The sequence below is a fragment of the Erigeron canadensis genome, chromosome 5 (genome assembly GCF_010389155.1).
Source record: "Erigeron canadensis isolate Cc75 chromosome 5, C_canadensis_v1, whole genome shotgun sequence".
NCBI classification, from domain to species: Eukaryota; Viridiplantae; Streptophyta; class Magnoliopsida; order Asterales; family Asteraceae; genus Erigeron; species Erigeron canadensis.
Window position 1 is genome coordinate 42,655,618 of NC_057765.1, and position 20,803 is coordinate 42,676,420.

Here is a 20,803-nt window from a genome sequence, read left to right on the forward strand (position 1 = left end):
TACTTTCGTATGATTAGTCAAAACATATCATTCACATCTGTGGGTCTTCTAAATCAGTTTGATTTTAAGTTTAGAGGACTCTAAGCTATAAAATGGTATTAATTGTAGGTTACAAATAACTTCATTAAAAGCTCACATGGCCCATTTTCCACAATACAATTCATGTAAAACGAAATAAATTATTTCATTAGAAACTCATATGGCCCGTTTGGTTAACAGATTCTAAGAGAGCTGGATGAAAAAGAATAGAATTTCCTACCTTAACGGCTTAACCTAATGTGACAAAGAAAGAAATCCAAATTATTTTCAATCAAATTCTAATAATTTTTAAACCAAACGACTCCTTAGTCTACCAAAATTATATTAAAAGAAGTAAACAATATTTAGTGAACCCAAAGCAACCGAACCATATTGTTCCTATAACCATGACAACCGAACCAGTATGTTCGGTTATCAATACCATATTGTTATGGCTATCAAACTAGTAGACTTGTGAAGAGATCAATACCATTTTGTTCCCATACCCAGGACAACTGAACCCAAAGCAAGCCTCATCATACATGCTCAATTGCTCAAACATAGCTAAAAGTTTGACTTTTGGCTCCAGGTCAAACTACTTTTCTATTAACTTCTTTATCTGACCAAAAAAATCAAAACCAACTATGCAAAAGATTGTTGTATCATATGATCATGTACAATAACGAAACAAAATAAGTAGTATGGTCTAATAGTCAAAACTTGTTTGACTCGATACTGAGATCAAATGCATATCTAATATGATGAACATTACCAATAGACATTGGATCTTTCATCTGGCAATGCCTATCATCGCCCAGCACAACAGGGGTTGCATTTGTCATAAAACTACATGAGCAAGGATTGTAAACCTAAGAAAAAGTTTCATGATATCGTATTTACTGGATGTACAGCATTCTAAACTTTGATCCGAGCTCCTTGGGTACAGCAACTAAAAACTGGTTGCCAAAAACTGCAAAATGTTGGTAGCTGTGACGTTGATTATCAGACTTATCAGTTCCATATGGATGGGTTTCTAAACTGAGATGCCATTGCTTCCGATAAAAATTTGGTGAGTGATCCTCTGCTTACTTCCTTCTCCCTTTTAAGCTCAAGATGTCGAATCTAGTTGCATTAAATTAAACATTCATCATTAATATCACTGTTAGCATAAAGACAAATAGATAATCAACCATTCAAAAATTATAAACATATACTAGGTAATTTCAGACTGAAAAAGGTTATAATAATAATAAATATATAAATAAACAAACAAATTCAAATTTGAGCCGATCGCCAGGACCAGTTAACAGAACGATTTAGTTCCTTGGATTTAAACATTGGTGTTCGAGTCCCGCATTAGCCCCTTCCCCTTAACTGGTTCAGCGATCTTATTCAAAAAGATTCAATGATGTGATGAAATTTGAAAGAACTTTAGTTATAACGACAACAGAGTATTTGTACTTCTTCATAATGTTCATTTTTAATCATGTACTTTTTTGGCTAAATTGGGTCATTGTACTCTTAGTTTTAAAAAACCTATGATACATGTGTATAAATTTACATGGCTAAATTGGGTCATTGTACTCTTATTTTTAAAAAACCTATGATACATGTGTATAAATTTACATAAAATTTAATGTAAATCTACAAGGTTACAATTATCAAAATAATTAATTTTAAAAAGTGGAGTTACTATATAAAACCAATTGACACTATAGTGAGCCAAATGAACAAAAAAAAAATACATGATAAAAAATGAACATTTTGAAGAAGTATGTCATAATCTGACTTTTACCTGAGATTCTAACAGGAAAACTTTTCTCAATTTTGTAAGCAATGGAGTTTGATTCAACTTTTAACATTAAAACCTAACAGATAGCATATTTCATAAACTTAGAAATACCTTAATAGATCCTTTTTGAGAAACATCAGTGTCTGATATGATAATTAGACATTTAATGTCATGCTCATTGGCATACTCGTACTGTTCCGTAAGGCTTGGATCCAAAATTGGAACAAACTCTGCCTGATAGATACACAATCAAAGACATCATTCGAATGTATGGTAGTCCGGAAAAACTTTGAAATTCTTAGATATGGCGAACTCGAACCATTTACTTGTAAATGGGTCGAATTCAATTACGTTTAATACGTCAGGTTCCTTAAGCTAAAAAAAATTAAGGTCTGGTGGGTTGAATGAGTTAAAAGACTTACTAGTGATCCAAGTGTATTTAGATACACAACTTCATAAAACGCTTTAATAAGGAAGATTGTATCATTGTTTGATAATAATGAAGTTTTTAAACATATATACAATGTTCTATAAATCAGTGTAAAAATAAAGAATGAAAAACGTATTTGTGGGCCGAGCGAACCAACTGTTATGACCCTAGCTAAAAATTACCAATTTTTCCACATGAAAAATTATCTGATTTGACCATGCTGATTGATTGCCCATATTTCACTTCTAAGCATTCCACTACATACCTTTATATCCTCCTCCCATAGTTCAGAAACCAGCTCCATACGCTTCTCCAGTAAACCACCTCCCCCGCGTGAACAAACAAGAACACTTCTACTAAAATCACTTCTACATAAATCGTGCAAGGCTAATTAATAAATAAAAAGAAGAGTGGTAATTAAGGTGCAAACTCATGAGATAAATAGATGTACCTAACAGGTCTGTAAATCTCGACAGAAGAATGTTGAATGATGGTTTCTAAAGCAAGACTGGTCCCAACTGCTCCTGGAGGAATTGATTTCTAAAGCAGGACATTCATAAATTACGTAAAAAGAGTGAAATAGAATTTATAATTCTAGAGCACTTCACAAGTTCACAGCAAAAAACTACTAAGTTTATTAATGCCTTGGTACACTTAAAAAATAAACAAGATATCAGAACTTACATATTTAGATCGCCAGACATTGTGAAGGAGGTAATCATAGCGACCACCAACAGCAAGCAAGGTTCCTTCCGTAAGTGACCCAAGACTATTATCCTTCCTCAGATAAATCTGGTCCAAAATAAGGTGTGCCCATAAGGTATATTGTCAAGAACATGACATCCAAAAGGAATCTTGTCAAGAACATGACAGAAGATTAAGAAGCTGTTTGGATGTGCATTCAAAGTGATTATCAAATGTTTGCAGGATAAAAAATGGGAATGACAATTTTTCTGATTATTAAGGGTCAGAATAATCACATTTGAAGCAGTTAAAGCGTTGCTTTAAAAAAGTTGATTAACTGATTTATTGATATACATGTAATTGTCAATTACGAGCCATTTACTTATGACAAGATTAATTCAGGTTATGTTCTATCTCTAATAGGTCAATTGGGTAAATAACACGCTAAAGAAAAATGGGCCAACCGGTCAGAAGTAACCCAAGTGTATATCTGATGGATGCATCCTACTAACCAGTTTATTCAAAGAACTATATTATGAAAGTAATAATTATTACTGTAATTTTTAACCGTATTAACATAGAAAATAAAAAGATTAAAAAATCACATAACATATGTGTTAAAACTACATATACCTGGAAAAATGAATCCCTGTGATAACCCTCAGTGGGTGGCATAAGGGGATCAATAAAAACATGCTTATCGATTTTCCAGATTCGTAAATAGTTAAAAATCTGAGAAAGTTCATCAAGTGCCTTCCGTATAAGGGTATCTGCACTGTCATAAGTCCACACGGAAACAAAATTTAAATTCCTAAAAAAGATAGGACTTAAAAAAGATGCCGTTGATGACAAACATACCAGCCTGAAGGGCACCTCTCAATCTAGGAAGGGCCTGATCTGCAATTCCACAGAACCTCAACCCCACAGTCTGCAATTTATTAACGGCGCCTTCAGTAATATTAAGTTCCTGGAAGAAAAAAAGGGAACCTGTAAGGAATTAATTTCATAAGAAACATACACTATGGGGTCTGTTTCATTAATAAAAATTAAGCCGTTGTAATTCAGAACATTGTGAAAGATATACACATGAAAACAGTTGTATCAGGGCAAAAATAATATTGTAAACTTGGCATGTTGACATGAGTGACAATTACATCCAGTTTAATAATCAATGATAATAAGTAGATTATTTTCAGTATGGGACTCATTTAATTCAGAATCTCCCATCAATTACGACTGCCAGGCTATTCAAACCTTCTGGTTACGTTTTATCTATAATGGGTCAAGAAGGTAACCTAAAGAACTAAAAGGGAAGCGGGTCAAATGGGTTGAAAGTCGAACAAAAGAATTCCTAAATATCTTATTCAAATAAATAGAGTAGTTGTAAACTAATGCAACTTTTTTCATATTTTTACCAACTATTTTTCAAAACTAATAATATAAACTCCAACAAAAAGTTTTCAGGGTCAAACTTAACCTGACCTAGCCAGTTTCGGTCTTACCCCGAAAATTACCGTGTTAACACATTACCTATCCCACCCATTTGCTACCTCTACTATAGCCGTACCATCGCACAGAACTAGAAATACAAGTCGGGGGCTAACAATCGAACCTAGTATCTTGCCAGGTCTAATAATTTATATAATATTTATAATATATGCCTTTCATTAAAAATTATTTAAATCAAACCTGTCGAAGTTGTCGTCTTATTAGCACCCACTTAGTTTTCCTTTCAGAGGACTGGGGCCGCAACGAACACAAGAGTGACAGAAGCTTCAGAGGCAAAATCATTAAACTTATCAGGTATTCATGAAAAACCACAAACTAGTCATTTAATGGAAAGAGAGCATAAATATATACTTCGGCCACTTTTTGCCTATGGTCAGCCTTGATTCCAATCCAAGACCAGATAGCTTCTAACAAATCCCCGTGATTCAGATGTATATCACATGATTCAGGATGGAAAAAACGAGTTATGATGTCCATTGCCGCCTGCATATCAAGCAATGAAGATTTACATTCAAAATCATGACTCACGTCTGTAAGATTAATGAAGATGATAAGAATTGGGTAAACCAGATATAATTAAGCACTGCCCTTCTATGATAATTATCATGTGCTATTTAGAATTTGATACGAAATACTTCAGGATTAAAGAATGATATGAAACAATTAGAGCAATGAGTTTTTAGTATAACGTCAGACAACTACGGCCAAAAAAGCACAACGTAATTCTGCATCCTTCAATACTGATGAAAGGAGTCTCCAGCAAGTATATGAAACAACTTATTCACTTATAGTAGTAGCAATTAAATTCTAGAATTTTATAATATGAATACCTACATGTTCAAGCAATTAAACTATAGGATGTTATGATATGTAAAAGATATAAAAATATATAGTTATAATAGCTACATGTTCTAGGCACATTACTTAACATTAAATGAAGTACTTGTGGGCAGCAAACAAAATTTTTGGTGTGGTGATTCTATATGTGACCAAATTTCAAAGTTCAAAACACACATATGCATAATTTCTGCAAGGGACCTTTCAGATGTAATATCGTTACTGGTTAGTGCAATTAGTTACTGTTAGGAATAGCCTTAGCCTTAGCACAGCGGAAGCAATTACACAAGAAGATAAAACAAGAAAATATAGAGATAAACGACAACAATTTAACGTGGTCGGCCCCAGTGGGGGGCCTAATCCACCGGCTGCAAACTAGGTTATTTATTGATGCTCTGAACCATAAAAATTACAATTACAATTGATGGTATATATAGGAGGACAGCTAGGGTTTCTTGCTTGGTGAGCAAGGAAACCTAATGGGCTTCCTAAACAGCCAACTAAAACAGCCTTAAGGCCAAACACTGGCCCATAAGGCCTTCATACCCAACAATCTCCCACTTGAAGGCCTTGCGTAAAACTTTAACCTGCCATTCAAGCAAACAATATCTAGATCAAACTGTAACTCCAGTAATCTTAAGATACCAGAAATTCTTCAAGCCTTCAGTTCTAAGAACAAACTAAAACTTCAACAACGGAAGTTTCCCAAGTCTTCAGTTCTCCATGAACAAGCTAAGATTTCAATAAAAACAGCTAGGAGCCTAGGAACAGAAGTCTTCACAAGTCCAGCTCCCAAGAACAAACCAAACTTCAATCCATGCATCCCATGTGTACCTAGTTGCAGCGGCCCTTTTCATCAGTTACCTCGAAGGCCCATTGAAGCTGTAAACCGCTCCAATACAGTCAGGCAGAGTTACCACGAAGGCCCATTGAAGCTGTAAAGCGCTCCAATACAGTCAGGCACAGCTGACTCAATCATGGCAAAGTCCACCAATGACTCATCCTCAATCTCAACCGGCTCATAATGATTTAAAATACCGGCTCCAGAGACTCCAGAGGAATAACACTCTCCACTAGCGATAGTATCACATGAGAGATTTCATTCGGAACCCTGGTCTTCAGAACTCAACGTCGATTTCAACATATGTCAACACACTCCTCGTGCTCCCACTGTTACAAAATCCCATCCAAGTTCAAACCTCCCAATACGCTCAAACAGATTACCTGAAAGTCACAGAGTCCTCTACCGCGCACCAGACTCATATAACTCTCGAATCCGCAAGCCAAGACTTTTCTCCGAAAGTTGGTTCAATTCTTCCGGTAGTGCAGTAATCTGTATACTCCAAAAGTCTAAACTACATATTCACCAGTGCTTCACTACAGTAGGTAACACAAAATGAAGCAAACCAGAATCTGTAACAAGAGTCTTCACTACCTTCCAATGATCCTAATGCATTAACCCAGACACATTCTCATAAGCAGAATTCTATCAACCTCGGGCGATTCTAAAACCCTGAGCACCTCATGCAACCCCATAAGTCAACTACGCACAACTCTCACTGTCCCTGTTATTCCAACCCATGCTCAACCAGACTTCATGAGACGAACCTCCACTCGTATTCAACCAGTGAAAACCTTCACCCAATGGCCAATACCAGTACAAAGATCCACTCAAAAATCAAACCACTGATCAAAATTGAACAAGGAATAACATCCACAGTTCTAGACTAGTTAACAGCAAACGATCAATAACAATTGTAGAGAAAACAAGTGTTAGTTCCATGACTTGACTAACTTTTTCCACTCGTGTCGACACTAGCAAACCCCTGAAAAGAGAATACTCAAAATACAAAACACTCCAAACCTGCTAGTTCTATTTTCCCCATAAACGGTACCACATCCAACAGAAATCCAATCCAATCCAAAACACATTTATATACCCGGTCAAACAAAGGCTTAACCCTAATCAACCTACCTTGTTTCAATGGACAGACTTCAAACAAAGGTATGTATCTTCTTTTCTTTTCTAATCGATGAAGGTAATATCACAGCAACAAACTTGGTAACAACCACCCGCAAAAAAAACACCCTAATCGTGAATCGTGAATCAAAAAAATCCAGCAGCAGCAGCAGTTCCAACAGCAAAATCAGCAGATTTCAGCAGCAACCAGTGGCTAAACAGCAAATTACAGCAGCTGAACAGCAGATTTCAGCAGCAAACAGCAGCTGAACAACAGATTTCAGCAGCTGAACAGCAGCAGAAAACAGCAAACAGCAGTGAATAAGCAGCAAATATCAGCAAATCAGCGGCAGATAGCCACAAACAACAGCAAACGGCGACGAACAAGGGTGGAAGAAACCCTAATCATGACGACTGTAGATAGCAGCAGGCTGTGAGAGAAAACGGCGAACAAGAGACAAAACCGAAACCCTAATCGCGAATCACAGCACCTGGCTCTGATACCACTTGTTAGGAATAGCCTTAGCCTTAGCACAGCGGAAGCAATTACACTAGAAGATAAAACGAGAAAATATAGAGATAAACGACACAAGAATTTAACGTGGTTCGGCCCCAGTGGGGGGCCTAATCCACCGGCTGCAAACTAGGTTATTTATTGATGCTCTGAACCATTAACAAAAATTTACAATTGATGGTATATATAGGAGGACAGCTAGGGTTTCTTGCTTGGTGAACAAGGAAACCTAATGGGCTTCCTAATCAGCCAACTAAAACAGCCTTAAGGCCAAACACTGGCCCGTAAGGCCTTCATACCCAACAGTTACAAAACTACTTAAGGGGAATTTTATTTGGTCATTAGGAAGGTACATAGTCCATAATTACACAAGGCTGAAGCTATCTAGTTTTAAAATTTAGTAGTGTGGTGTTTGAATCATGGCATGACTGTATTCACAATGACAGCTGACCATTATTGCCAAGATGGGTATTAGTCTATCCATGTGTATGAAAATAAAATGAGAGGACGTAATATACCTTGATCACCTCAGCCTCTGTCAGTGCGGAAGCACCTCCAATAACATCAAAGTCTCCCTACAAATGAGGAAATCATGTTACAACGTTGAGTCACCTTAACATAATAAGTTTTGCCATCAAACTAATAAAGTAGCACAATTAACCTGAAGATATATATTTGGAGAGGAATGACCAATTGGTTTACGATATACATTACATATATCGAAACGTTTGAAAGAAGATTTCTGAAACAATTAAACAATCACTTCAGTGTCAGAATAAGAACAACTATAATTAAACAAGTATAAATGCCACAAATGACCATCATCAATGCCTAAGTCACTACTAGGCATCCACCCAAAAAAATCTAGCATCATACATAACATGTAATTCAATTAAATTGGGGCATAAATTGCACATTAAGGCCCAAAGTTTGTGGGCCATCTAACACTTGACTTCATCATACAGCATTGACCTTTCGGAAGTAGCCAGATTGTTGTTCCTGTCAACTTAAAGATGAGATGATTTGCAAATATTGACATTTAAATTCATAATACACATGTTCGACCTCCGACTTATAAGACACCTAGTATCATAATCTGTAATCATTCTGCATACCATTACTGTGTAATTTATACTCATATCCAAACATATATCAGCTATAGTACAGGTTGATATACAAAAAAATTCGAAAGAAACCTTACATGGTTAATTTTATCTTTAAACTAAACTTTCGCCGAACTTTATGGAAAGAACTGGTGATATCACCAGTGATATTGTGTAATTTGACCACAATATCCAACAAGGTAATTGGTTTTAATAATCTCCCCTGACATATGAAGTTTCTCTAGCTCAATCCACCTAGTATTAAAAGATATCTTTCACTTTTTATTTTTTGAACTGCTGAAAGTATCAAAAGATATTATACTGTTGAAACGAGTACAGACTCTAGTGTCATATAATAACTTGAAGATATTGTATAACTACATAACTTGCTTAATGTTGATGGTTACTTCCCAAGAAAACAAAGTATTTTCAAACCTATACACAAAGTCACAAAGGTGTAACCTTTTCGTAGCGTAGTAGAATGAAGGCTACGCACCGACACTCTTTTTTCTATTAGCCTAAGCGTCTTCGCTAACTCGCTGGCCTACTATACCACTTTTAGGGTAGGCTAGGCTAACTCAGCCGCTACTTCTACTAATGTAGGGCTAAATAGCGCCCTTTCTTTTTTAAATAACCAATTTTGAACTATTGCGAACCTATAGGTCCTTAGTAGCGTTGACAAAGAAGAACATAACAAAGTTGTGCAATCAATGCACCTAGGAATTACCAAAAAAAAACTACGTATATGTTATTCACTTTAGAATGGTATAAGTATTAGATCAAATTAATGACTATCACGTACATTTTAGATTGATTTAATGCATGTAATGCATTAGTTGATGTTCTTAGAAACTTTGTGTTCATAATGCACATTAGTTTGTGCCCCGGGTACAACTTAGCAAAACCCATATCAATTTAATAAAGGGTAAAATAAAGTAAATTTAAAACGTTAACCACATGAAGTAGCCTCATTCTCCTTTGTAAGTTCAAGAACTTTACAGAAGAAAATATTCATGATTCAATTTCCCACTAATATAATTATTATAAAATAATATATCACTAACTCATTCACATTATTAAGCATTGACCCATACCTGTTGCAAAACAACCCAATTTATAAAGGGCAAACGTAGCTCATGGCATAGTTCTATCATGTCTCCACCATTCGTCAAAAGCTTAACACTATTCCTTCACACACAAAATCAATTATGTAGTAAATATCACACCCAAAACTATATATGAATGAATGCAGAAACAAGAAATAAAATACCCACGAATGCATGAATACATACAAGCAATTAGGAATTAAACTAATTTAAATATACAGAAAGAGAATATAAAACATGCTCATACCTATTGAACAGCAAAGAATCTCCTAACAAGTGCATTGGAATTATCTCTAAACGTTTTGCACAGTGTAACCTAAACACTGCGGCAGATACTTCCCAAACTAGATCACGAACTTCAGTGTCTAACTCTGAATGCTGTACAGCTGAAGTATTGTTTCCATCCAACTTTGATATTTCAGATTGGTTATCTTTGTTTTTATTGCTTAGTATATCCTCACTGAAGATAGCATTCACAACTTTATCATAGATAGTGGTGTCCTCAGAATTATGCATTGTCCGTAATATATCTGCAAAATAATAGCAAACTTATTTATATTATACATGACCACACATAGAAGATGGAAAACGGAACATTGAACCATAATAGAAATAACTTTTGTTCAGAGAAACAAATATCAAAGCATTTAGAAACCAATGTCGCCTCATCTTCAACAGCATGATTGTTTATTGGTTGCATTTCTAAGCTGAAAAAAAGACTGGATTCTGATTTTGAATCATCGATTAAATAGCAACAAATACAATTCTTTGATTACTACTTTACTCCATTTTTCATTCTAGTCTTCAGTTTTCATAACATCTTTGAGAAACAATTGAACATTTTAAAACTATGAAAGATATAGCATTTGGAAACAACCTTTTGAAAAGAACAACAGTTTGACAATATTTTTACGGTTGTTTGATTCAGCAAATTTTTTGATAAAATAAAAAAATAAAAAGATGTGCAAATTTATGTTCATTTTAAGCAATCGTTAGATTAGGTGAGGTAATGGAGGGCCTAGCATATATGTTTTTTTTAGTGTACTATTAAGTCATCAAACAGAAAATAAAAGATTTACATTAACTATTTTTACAAATAAAAAGATTTACTTTCTCTCAAGTGTATAAAAAAAAGCTATACACATTAACAAATACATATATATGTATATATGAAGAGAAAGCAGCTAATTACGTACTGTCTAATAATTCAGACTCCATTCTTGGAGGAAAAGCATGTTGGAGTAGTTCTGTGGCTGATGGACGGTCGGATGGACTTGATGACATCAAGTGGCGTAATAATGAAGCCTGTTCTGGAAACTCAGCAAGCCAATCTGAAGGAAGCTCTCCCTTCTTTTTTAAGTCGGAAAGAACTATATGTCTTTCCATTCCCGTGCTAAAGGGATGCCAGAGCTCAAAGAATACAATTCCTAAGCTATACATATCCGCCTAGAGAGCAAGAAAAGACAAAAATTATTAGAGTTGCAAACCATACAAACACCAACGTTGGTCACTACCATTATAAGTGGAGGTGCAATATAGGAGAGCAAGGTGTGTTCAATAGCAAATCAAAACTGAGAAAAATCTTGGTAGGGTTTACCCGAAGCACTTTTTATCAAAAAGTTTTGATGTTTCAATATATTATGACTATCATGTCATACACAAAATACAAAAACCGTGTAAATTCAATGATATCAAATATTAGAACAAAATGAATTACGAGGTTTTATGCACTACAAATTACGATAAACTATGGGTGATTTATGCATTATAATACTGTTCCCTAGGCACAACTAGCAAAAGAGCAGACCCTCAAATCTGTCACGTAAACTAAATAAAAAATGGTAATTTCCCAATTGGAGAGCATTTGTTTTTTCTTTTCCCTGGGATACCGAGTTTTCGAAAACATAATAATGGAGTCTAACATGAAAAAACGGGATTTAATAATACATCAAAAAGATAAAGCCGATTTTCGCTTTCCCTGTCCGATTCTTAACCAACAATGGCTTAATGGTAAAATGAGCAAATATAAAAGCCTAATACATCAATTACATAGCAAACTATGGAAAATGAAAGTGGCTCAAGTACTAAACTTCGGCCTAAAAAACATGCATGAATTAGGATATACTCACTTTCTCATCAATTTTTGGCCAACGCTGCTCAATTTCTGGTGCGGTATAAAAATATGTACCGATCTGACCAGTACCATCTACTGACACTCCGGTTGCTTCCGCAGGATCAATATCCTGTTCCAACTGCTCTAGCTTCAAGAACTTGGCTGGCAGAAAAATCAATACAAGTTAGAAGAATATGTCGGACTCGGATAATGTTTAATCTCTAATGGGTAATATAGGTCAAATAACAAAACTTAAAGGAAAATTGACGAAATGAGTTCGCAGGGTATAGCAGGTCAAAAGCTTTCACTAAAGTGTATTTCAAATTCTTATATAAAAAAAATAAATAAATAATAATAAACAGACTACTATTGAAAAGATATTAGTCTAGTTAAGTAGTTATCAAACTTGACACAATAATCACTTAAAATCTTATAGTAACTTTGAGCAAAAACTGTTTATAGTCAACCTGACCCAAGTCATACCAAAAACTAACTATTCAGACATGAAAAGAAACTCGCCCAACCCTCCCTCTAATTAATCACAACAGACGCAACAGAGCTGCCACAACACTAGTTTTGCAAGGTAACGTGCAAAATATAAAGTTGATTAATGACATTTATAAGTATAAAGCACATCTCATAAGAAACTTTCATAAAGCCACACTAGATGCACTAACATGATGAAATACAAAGCGAAGTAGCTCACCAAGACCAAAGTCCCCAATTTTAATATCATTTCGAGCATCAAAAAATATATTATTTGGAGTCAAGTCACGGTGAATAATTCCTTGACCATGTATGTGTGCCAGGCCTTCTACAATTTGACGAAACAAGTGCCATGCCAACTTCTTGTCGAAGTGATTATAAGAATCAAACATGTGTCGAAGAGTCCTTTATATACACAACACACACATAATAATCAATAAGCTACAACAAGAAAATCAAAATTGAAGATATACATGATAAACATAGTAACAAACCAACACATCTTTTAAGTATATAACATTAACTAGATCTTAATAGTTTGAAACATTATGGAAACTTGGAGGTAACCTTGGACAGTATTCCATCTGAATGTACAAGTATGTTCCTACTTTGTTGTCTTGCCCTACCAAATCTGTTGAACTTTGATCTATGTAGCTGAAACTGGAGCTACCTGCAGTCCTAGAACTCCAAGTAGCATCACCATATGAACCAGCATCTCCTGTTTCAAACCATGCCTGAAAATTCAAAGTAAAAAAAAAAATACAATGAATAAGTGGTCGTTGATAACAGTTATATATACTTATATCTTACAGTATTAACTATTAAGCACTTGCAAAATACTATCATATCATACCACTATATTAATTTAAGGTAGCTATGCTTTTAAGTTAAAAAGAAAACAATATATGAGTGGTCATTGATAATAAGTATATATATATATATATATATTAGAATATTTTACTTAAGGTCAATTTGATGCATTTATATGATGTTGGTTTGTATGGTAATGCTACTTAAAGTTCCAACACTTAGTTCCAGTATCAATTACATAGATCAGAGTTAGCAGATGTGGTAGGGCAAGGCAATAAAATATGAACATACTTGTATATCCAAATAGAATATTGTCCAAGGTTACCTCCAAGTTTCCATAAGAGTTCAATTATTAACAATCTAGCTAATGTAATATACTTAAAGATATGTTGGTCAGCTACTAAGGGGGTGTTTGAGGTTGCATTTTTCAAATAGATTTTGCGTTTTGAAAAAGCATATCTCTACCTGCTTTTCTAAGAACTGCGTTTTCTCTGTATGAAGACGTAGATAATCACGTTTTCAGCCAAACATTTTCTCTGATTATTTGTATATTACAATCATAATAATCAGATAATTACTCCAAAACGCGATTCCAAACACTCCCCAAGCTTATCATATATTTCTTCAGTTATGATTTTCTTATAGTACTTCTATTGATTTTGTATATATAAAGGACTCTTCAACACATGTTTGATTCCTATAATCATCTTGAGAGAAACTAAGATGTCACTTGTTTCATCAAATAGTAGAAGGCGCGGCACAGATACATGGTCAAGGTATTATTCACCATGACTTCAATCCAAATATATTCTTTGACGCCCGAAATGATATTGAAATTAGGGACTTTGGTCTTGATGAAATACAAATTAATGTAGCTCATCATGACCAAAATCCCAAATTTTAGTCACAGTACATAGTCCTTTGACTATATATATGTGTCATGCCTTCTACATTTGACAAAAACAAGTGTCAAGTCCTTTATATACACAAGACACACAAAATCAATAAACTACTACAAAAAAATTAAAATTAAGGATATACATGATAAACTAGTACCAAACCAACACACCATTCATGTATACAACATTAGATAGATCTTAATAATTTGAAACATTATAAAACCTTGGAGGTAACCTTGGCAGTATTCCATCTGAATGACAAGCATGTTCCTACTTTGTTATCATCCCCTACTACACATTTGTTGAACTCTAATTTATGTATCTGAAACTGGAGCTAGCTGCAGTCCTCGAACTCCAAGTAGGATGACCACACGAACCAGCATCTCCTGTTTCAAACCATGCCTAAAGATTGACACACCAACTATTTATTTATTACATAAAGTGTTTTTGACACTACCTGTGCCTAATAAAAGGTTTTAAACTGTTACACATCCACCTGACCTATTTAGCCATTTCTAACAAAATGCAAAGAAAAAAAAGGGTAGATGAAACCTTGCCTGATAGTAACGTACAACGTGTTGGTGCTGCAATCGGGAAAGAGTGGCTACTTCTCTAATTACGTCAATGTAGGGGCAATAAAACATAAAGACTTAATTAATAAAACAACATGGTAAATATCTTAAGAATGTTCAACCACATGTCCTTATCTAGTATATTGCATGTAAAATCAAAAGTTGCAATTTGAAAGGAGACGCTACTTCTAACACTTGTTTGATCCACGAATTTTCAACCTTCAATATGATAAAATTTCCTAGTTCTCAATGTAAATGTTACAACTTTGCTTTCTGATTCACAATGAACAATTTGATGATGATGATGGTGATGATGATGATGATGTGGAGCTACCAAATTATATAGTGATGTACATCTCTGAAGGAATTTAGGCAACTTAAATGAATTTCTTTCTGTCAAAATGCTAATCAAGTTACCCTACCTCAAAATTCTGTCATCTAAAGGTGGACTTTTGTCCTTTAGTCGAATTTTCTTAACAGCATATTGTCTTCCATCTAGCTTATTCTTGCATAACACAACATGGCCGAATCCACCATGGCCTGTCACGTCAAAACACAAGGCATTAAAAGAGTCATACATCTACATAGTGATAGACTCGTATAGCCATAGTTGAATTAGATATTTCAGTAAACTGCATTTCAAACACATATCAGAATGGGCCAATGCGATATAGTCAAGATATCATTGATTGCTCACCAACAGGTTGAAGCTCCTCAAAATCATTCAAATATCGGGAGCTTAATATAGGTGAGGTATGTTGCCCTTTCGAATCAGAAGCGGCTTTCCAAAACTGAGATATCTTTGACGCTACCTGTATAGTGGCATAAGAAAAAGTTCATTCCATTAAACAGCAGCAACCAATGTGAAGATTAGAGGTGACAAAAAATGAGTGGCTTAAGTAACCAATAAGAATAGGACAAACTTTACTATAAGTTGGGTTGGGCCCACTAACTTTTGTCCAAAAGATTCAACTTTAGTTAAAGCTAATAAGCTATTAATATGTACCGTTTCACAACTTAGAGATAGACATAACAAAAAAATAACCAACATCCCATTTATAAGTAAATGGCCAAACAGGAAAATATCATAAACATAGCCAAAACCACTAACCATACGATGTCCAAAGGCTTGGTTGAAGCTTCTGTCAAAAAATGATGATGATTCGGTAGCTAAATCCGCCACACGATCCGAAACAATCTAAAAACACAACTAATCTAATATCAGGAATGCTTCGATATGATGAACCAAAAAAAAATATGCACAAATATAATATACAAATTTTATGATAATAGTTGATATGTAAACAACATACCCCTAGGTTAACCAGCTCTGATGCCACATCAGTCAATATATCACCAAGTGAACCTTTAGGTGTGCAAGCAAGTCGCAGTAAATGAGCCTGAAAGTTTTCAAGTGTTATCCTAATATTCATTTTATATGGTAGAACCAAAAAGAAATCAAGCAAGCTAATACCAGAATCAAATCTCTCTCCACAGCATGTGAAATCAGATTATGATCCATCGATGCAGATGATGGTGATTCTGAATGATCACTTATAGTATGCTCATAATCAGTTTCTTCTTCTGTATCCACTGCCGGAGGATAATCCTGCTTAACCTTTGCATTAGTGATGTAATGACCATTAAAAAGATAATTATATTCAAAATAACGACAGAGTACCCGTGATTAAGTTTTTGTAACTTCAATAAAAAAAAATTTAGAAGCAACTACCCATGATAATTTAAATGTCAAGATCATATTTGTAATAGCTATTGGAGCTAGAAGTCTACCTTGTAAAAGTAAAAGTAAAAGTTATCACAGATACATTAGTGAAACAGGAAAATTATTTCTACAGGCTTTGAGAAATAGAATCATTCTAGTGCGAGACACTTCAAAGTAACCTTAAAGGACAATTTTGGCCAATGGCCCAATACTTATAACTATGTCAATTTAGATTATGTTATATCTTTTATGAGTCAAACTTAAATTAAAATTACAAACTACTGTAACATAAAAGGATCATGATGGGTCAAATAATCTGAAAGTCTCCAAAGTGTACTATTAAAGCATAAAACTAAAAAGTAAGATTAGAATAGAAGTAATGGTATAGCCTCCTATTTAATAATGTTCAATTAAGATTTTGTTAATCTTAATTGACAAATCGTTTATTTATTCATATGAAAAGTGAAACACTTGAACAAAAGGTAATTTAAGTTAACCCAATCCAACCTGTTAAAACCCAAACCAAAAAATATCATGTAATGGCATGAAACCCACTCTGCCTCGCCTACCTATGTTTCCACCTCTAGAATTAAGATTGGCATTATAAAGCTTGCCCAAATTTAGAAAGGATGATGTCATAAAAGTAACAACGTACTTATCTCAATGTTCCACATATGTTGGATATTCATTTTTTTTCGGCTCCACATATGTTAATATAATTTGGTCTATACCAATTTAGTCAGAAAACTTAGTAAGCGGTGTGTGATTTTTCATCATTTTTATTTCATAAAATAGCAGCATACATTCATATATACTCCACAATGGTCAATTTATTTGTACAATCATTATAAGATGAATATAGAATATAAGATGATTATAGAATAGAATAGTGTCCAAAACTTAATGACATAATTGATTTGATACAGAAAGCTTTGGTCACCAATGTGGAACACTAACAAAAGAAGAGAAAGTTGAGAAATAAAGAGCACTTCATGTGATCTTACCCCAGCAATGCTAGCATCCTCCATTGATTCCTCAGATAGTGATGTAACAGGATCAGTACTCTTACTATCTCCTTCTAAACCTTTTCCTGTAGAACTAGGCACTTTACCCGGTGCACCGTCCTCATCCACCCCCATATTCATGTTTTGTTTAAAATTCTCCTGTGATGGTTGTCTACCATCATGCAGATTATCAAAGGCAGTGCTTGTATTGCTGCCCTCTTCAACTGAAAGTCCCCAGTGCCATGACTCCCCAGAACCTATGAAAAGATCTAGGAAACCATATACAAAAGGTCCCTTGGAAGGCCTATCACATGAAACTGCCACATTCTTCTGAGATACCTGACAAAATTAAAGGGAATTTAAAATCAACATTATTCCAAATACTGAATAGTTGGGTGAATGTAGATTGTGTAATCAAACAACATTTATTATCAGAGAACAAAATCATACAAGCCATCCAAGAAGCCCGACATGCGAATACCAACTCAATGCCAAGCAAACGATCAGGCAAAATAGTGAGCTATGGTTAAACAACATGTGAGATGGTGTGGACTCACGACTTTGTAGAGAAACTGTGGTACGCTTGTTTATTAATCCAATAGGCATGCGACACAATCGGATTAAATCGTGTCACTTGGGTAGACACAATTGTGTGTCTTCCCCGTATGCATAACCTTTTAAAGCTAGCAATTAAACTGAATTAGTTAATGCAAATGTTTAGGACCTTGCTATATAATAGTATGTTTGCATTTAAATCAAGTACCGTTGTGGTAGCAAATTTTACTCACTTTTATACTTGTTTTTAAGAAAAAAGGATTTTCATAATCATATTTCACCATCTATATTTTCTTATTTTCATGCTTACAATAACCCCCAGTGCATAAAAATGTTTTTATTAATTTCACATGTGATTTCTCAAACTATATGGTTAATTTCAAATAAAAAAAACTACCATGCACCATGACACTTAGCCCCAACCAAATTGATGTTGTTGTATGCTAAAGAAAAGGAAATGCAGCAAGATAAATTTCCACAAAAGCCTATCATAAACCACAGGCTTTTTACCAATCATGCATATTAGTAAATGCTTTCATCTGTTTTATAAAGTTTACCAGATCCTAGATTAGTATACAAATGCCAACGTCAAAACTTGTGTGATTGCTATAAATGCTAATCCACAAGCATTAACGAAAGACAAACGGCATTTAAACTTACGTGAGGTTGCTCCCATGAGATAACTTCTGACAAAAATTCTTGTGCAGCCTCTACCAAATTATAAATCATCACGCGTCCTTCTCGGGCATTTAAATTGGCCTGCATATGCATTCAATTGACTTCTTACTAACCAATACAGAACTTGTGACACAGAAAAGTTCAAAACTGTTCATCCATTTAGTGCAACAAGTTGAAATAATTAAAATTATAGATATGAAAGGATAAAAATGAGAGAAAGCCTCATACAATAAATTCAAGAGGACTAACTTGAATTATTATCCATACATTATGAATTAAGTTGAAAAACTAATACTTACATATCTGAAGCAATGAATGAAAAAGCATCAAATAATAAATTTTAAGTAAGGCTACATAGGCGGAACTACATACAACATAGGGTAGCCGGAGTTACGGGTCCGTCAAATCCAGCTAGTGTAAATTTATTTGAAAAATGATGTATGCTTCATAAGTGCTACGAATCAAACAAATATGGGATACGAGTCAATGTAAGTAATTCTAAACTTCAAAAAGATTATCCTAACAATACAGCTCATAAAAACATAGTATTTGTGGAACTAAATGAGAAATGAAAATTACCAAAATGTCAAACTCAAATCGTTAAAAATAGACCAACAACATTAAAAATCGATGAAAATTGTAACAATCTACTCATTATTGTGATAAAAAAACATTGTGCTACAGGTCACTTTAAATCCTGGTTCCGCCATGTCTACTTTAAAGATTACTACTTTTATAGTGCTATACTAGTCAACTCTTACTTGGTCATTAAGCAGGGACAAAAGTTTATCTGCATCAGACTTTGATAATCCATTTTCTGGAGCAATAAGCAGCTTTGGACATTTATACGGATATCCAGGTAAGAACCTAATATCCATAAGCATCACAAACACCAATAACGGGTCAATGTAGACTCACATCACATCAAAATATAAGAATAAATAAGAAAAAACTAGATAACCTTATTGAAAGAAGTGCAGAAACATCTAAATCCTCGTAACTTGAATCCTGTAAATACGGCCTATAAATTCATTTAGTGACAGCTTGAGATGATAAACAAAGGACATGAAGGGAGTTGGCTAGTTGTTATACATTACAGACCTTAGCTTAATCTTGATTCGGGGTGGAGATTCTGAAATAACATCACAATCTTCTTGGAATATAGCACGCCTAAAAAGCAAAACAAACTTATAAAATAATTATGAATTAGGTCAACAGAAACATAGCCGATATAGAAATAATAACTTACAGGGCGGTAAGCTCCTCGGACAGAAGTTCGCTGCCGAAGCCATCGATAGAAGAGTGATCGTTGTTTGACGACCTACGTCGCCCTGTACCACCGCGCTTCTTCTTTTTCGAACTATGTCCCATGTTGCTTTTGATTCTTTGAGGGTTGAATCTGTTCAATAAAACGGTAGCTCATGCCAATTGAGTGTATATGTATGTTGATACAGCATATATGATTTTTTAGAGTAAAAAAGGGTTTAGAAGTGGAGTTACTGTTTCTCTCTATTTACTGCAAAAATATCTCCCACATGTGACGGTAAATAGCGTGAATGGTTCTTTGTGGTTTAAGTTTTTACTTTTACTTTTTCATGTTGGTAAATTTAGGTGTCAGGATATAACCTTCGGCTTTAGATAAAGTGAAAATCAAACCATTTGTTTTTGTCTCCAAAGAATGTGAAAATCGAACCATTTGTTTTTGTTTCCAGAAATATGTTAAGTTGTTAACCACTTGATTCAGTTTTCATGATTTATAATTTGGTTAAATCAAAAAATCATTCTTATGATTAAAAACAGTTTAAACCAAAAAGAAAAATTCAAGTAAAATAATTATTCTTAAAGAATGAAGTTGTATAAAGTTTTAAGTAAAATCTTTTTTCTTTCATGTCCCATAAACAAAGTCTGACTTCAATGTATTCATGGGTCAAGCAACTGCTTTTTGGCCCCAAAGTTACAAGATCCATGATTTTTGTATAACGGACTTCAAAATTATAATATTTGGGCTAC

The 20,803-nt window shown here is 34.3% G+C and overlaps 1 protein-coding gene across 1 annotated transcript; it reads right to left on the bottom strand.

Moving 5' to 3' along the window:
- Positions 1 to 579: 579 nt before the first annotated feature.
- Positions 580 to 20,203, bottom strand: LOC122599985 (eIF-2-alpha kinase GCN2). Its single transcript, XM_043772616.1, has 29 exons — positions 20,043 to 20,203; positions 19,895 to 19,963; positions 19,755 to 19,814; positions 19,555 to 19,660; positions 18,776 to 18,874; positions 17,561 to 17,899; positions 16,308 to 16,442; positions 16,147 to 16,233; positions 15,945 to 16,031; positions 15,531 to 15,645; positions 15,256 to 15,373; positions 14,819 to 14,873; positions 13,120 to 13,286; positions 12,773 to 12,957; positions 12,083 to 12,228; positions 11,150 to 11,399; positions 10,201 to 10,483; positions 9,942 to 10,035; positions 8,406 to 8,486; positions 8,263 to 8,319; positions 4,785 to 4,916; positions 4,614 to 4,697; positions 3,783 to 3,891; positions 3,558 to 3,694; positions 2,925 to 3,032; positions 2,692 to 2,780; positions 2,506 to 2,608; positions 1,922 to 2,044; positions 580 to 1,140 (listed from the first exon to the last, which is right to left on the bottom strand). The coding sequence occupies exons 1-29, from the start codon at positions 20,162 to 20,164 to the stop codon at positions 1,030 to 1,032; spliced, it is 3,651 nt and encodes a 1,216-aa protein (XP_043628551.1). The 5' UTR covers positions 20,165 to 20,203; the 3' UTR covers positions 580 to 1,029.
- Positions 20,204 to 20,803: the final 600 nt, after the last annotated feature.

Coding starts and splice junctions, on each gene's coding strand:
- LOC122599985 (XM_043772616.1), bottom strand. CDS start 20,164: ATGGGACATAGTTCGAAAAAGAAGAAGCGCGGTGGTACAGGGCGACGT. Junction 13,287..14,818: donor ACGTTGTACGTTACTATCAG/GCAAGGTTTCAT, acceptor TTGAATTTTCAG/GCATGGTTTGAAACAGGAGA. Junction 12,958..13,119: donor CAGATGGAATACTGTCCAAG/GTTACCTCCAAG, acceptor GTGTATATAAAG/GACTCTTCGACACATGTTTG.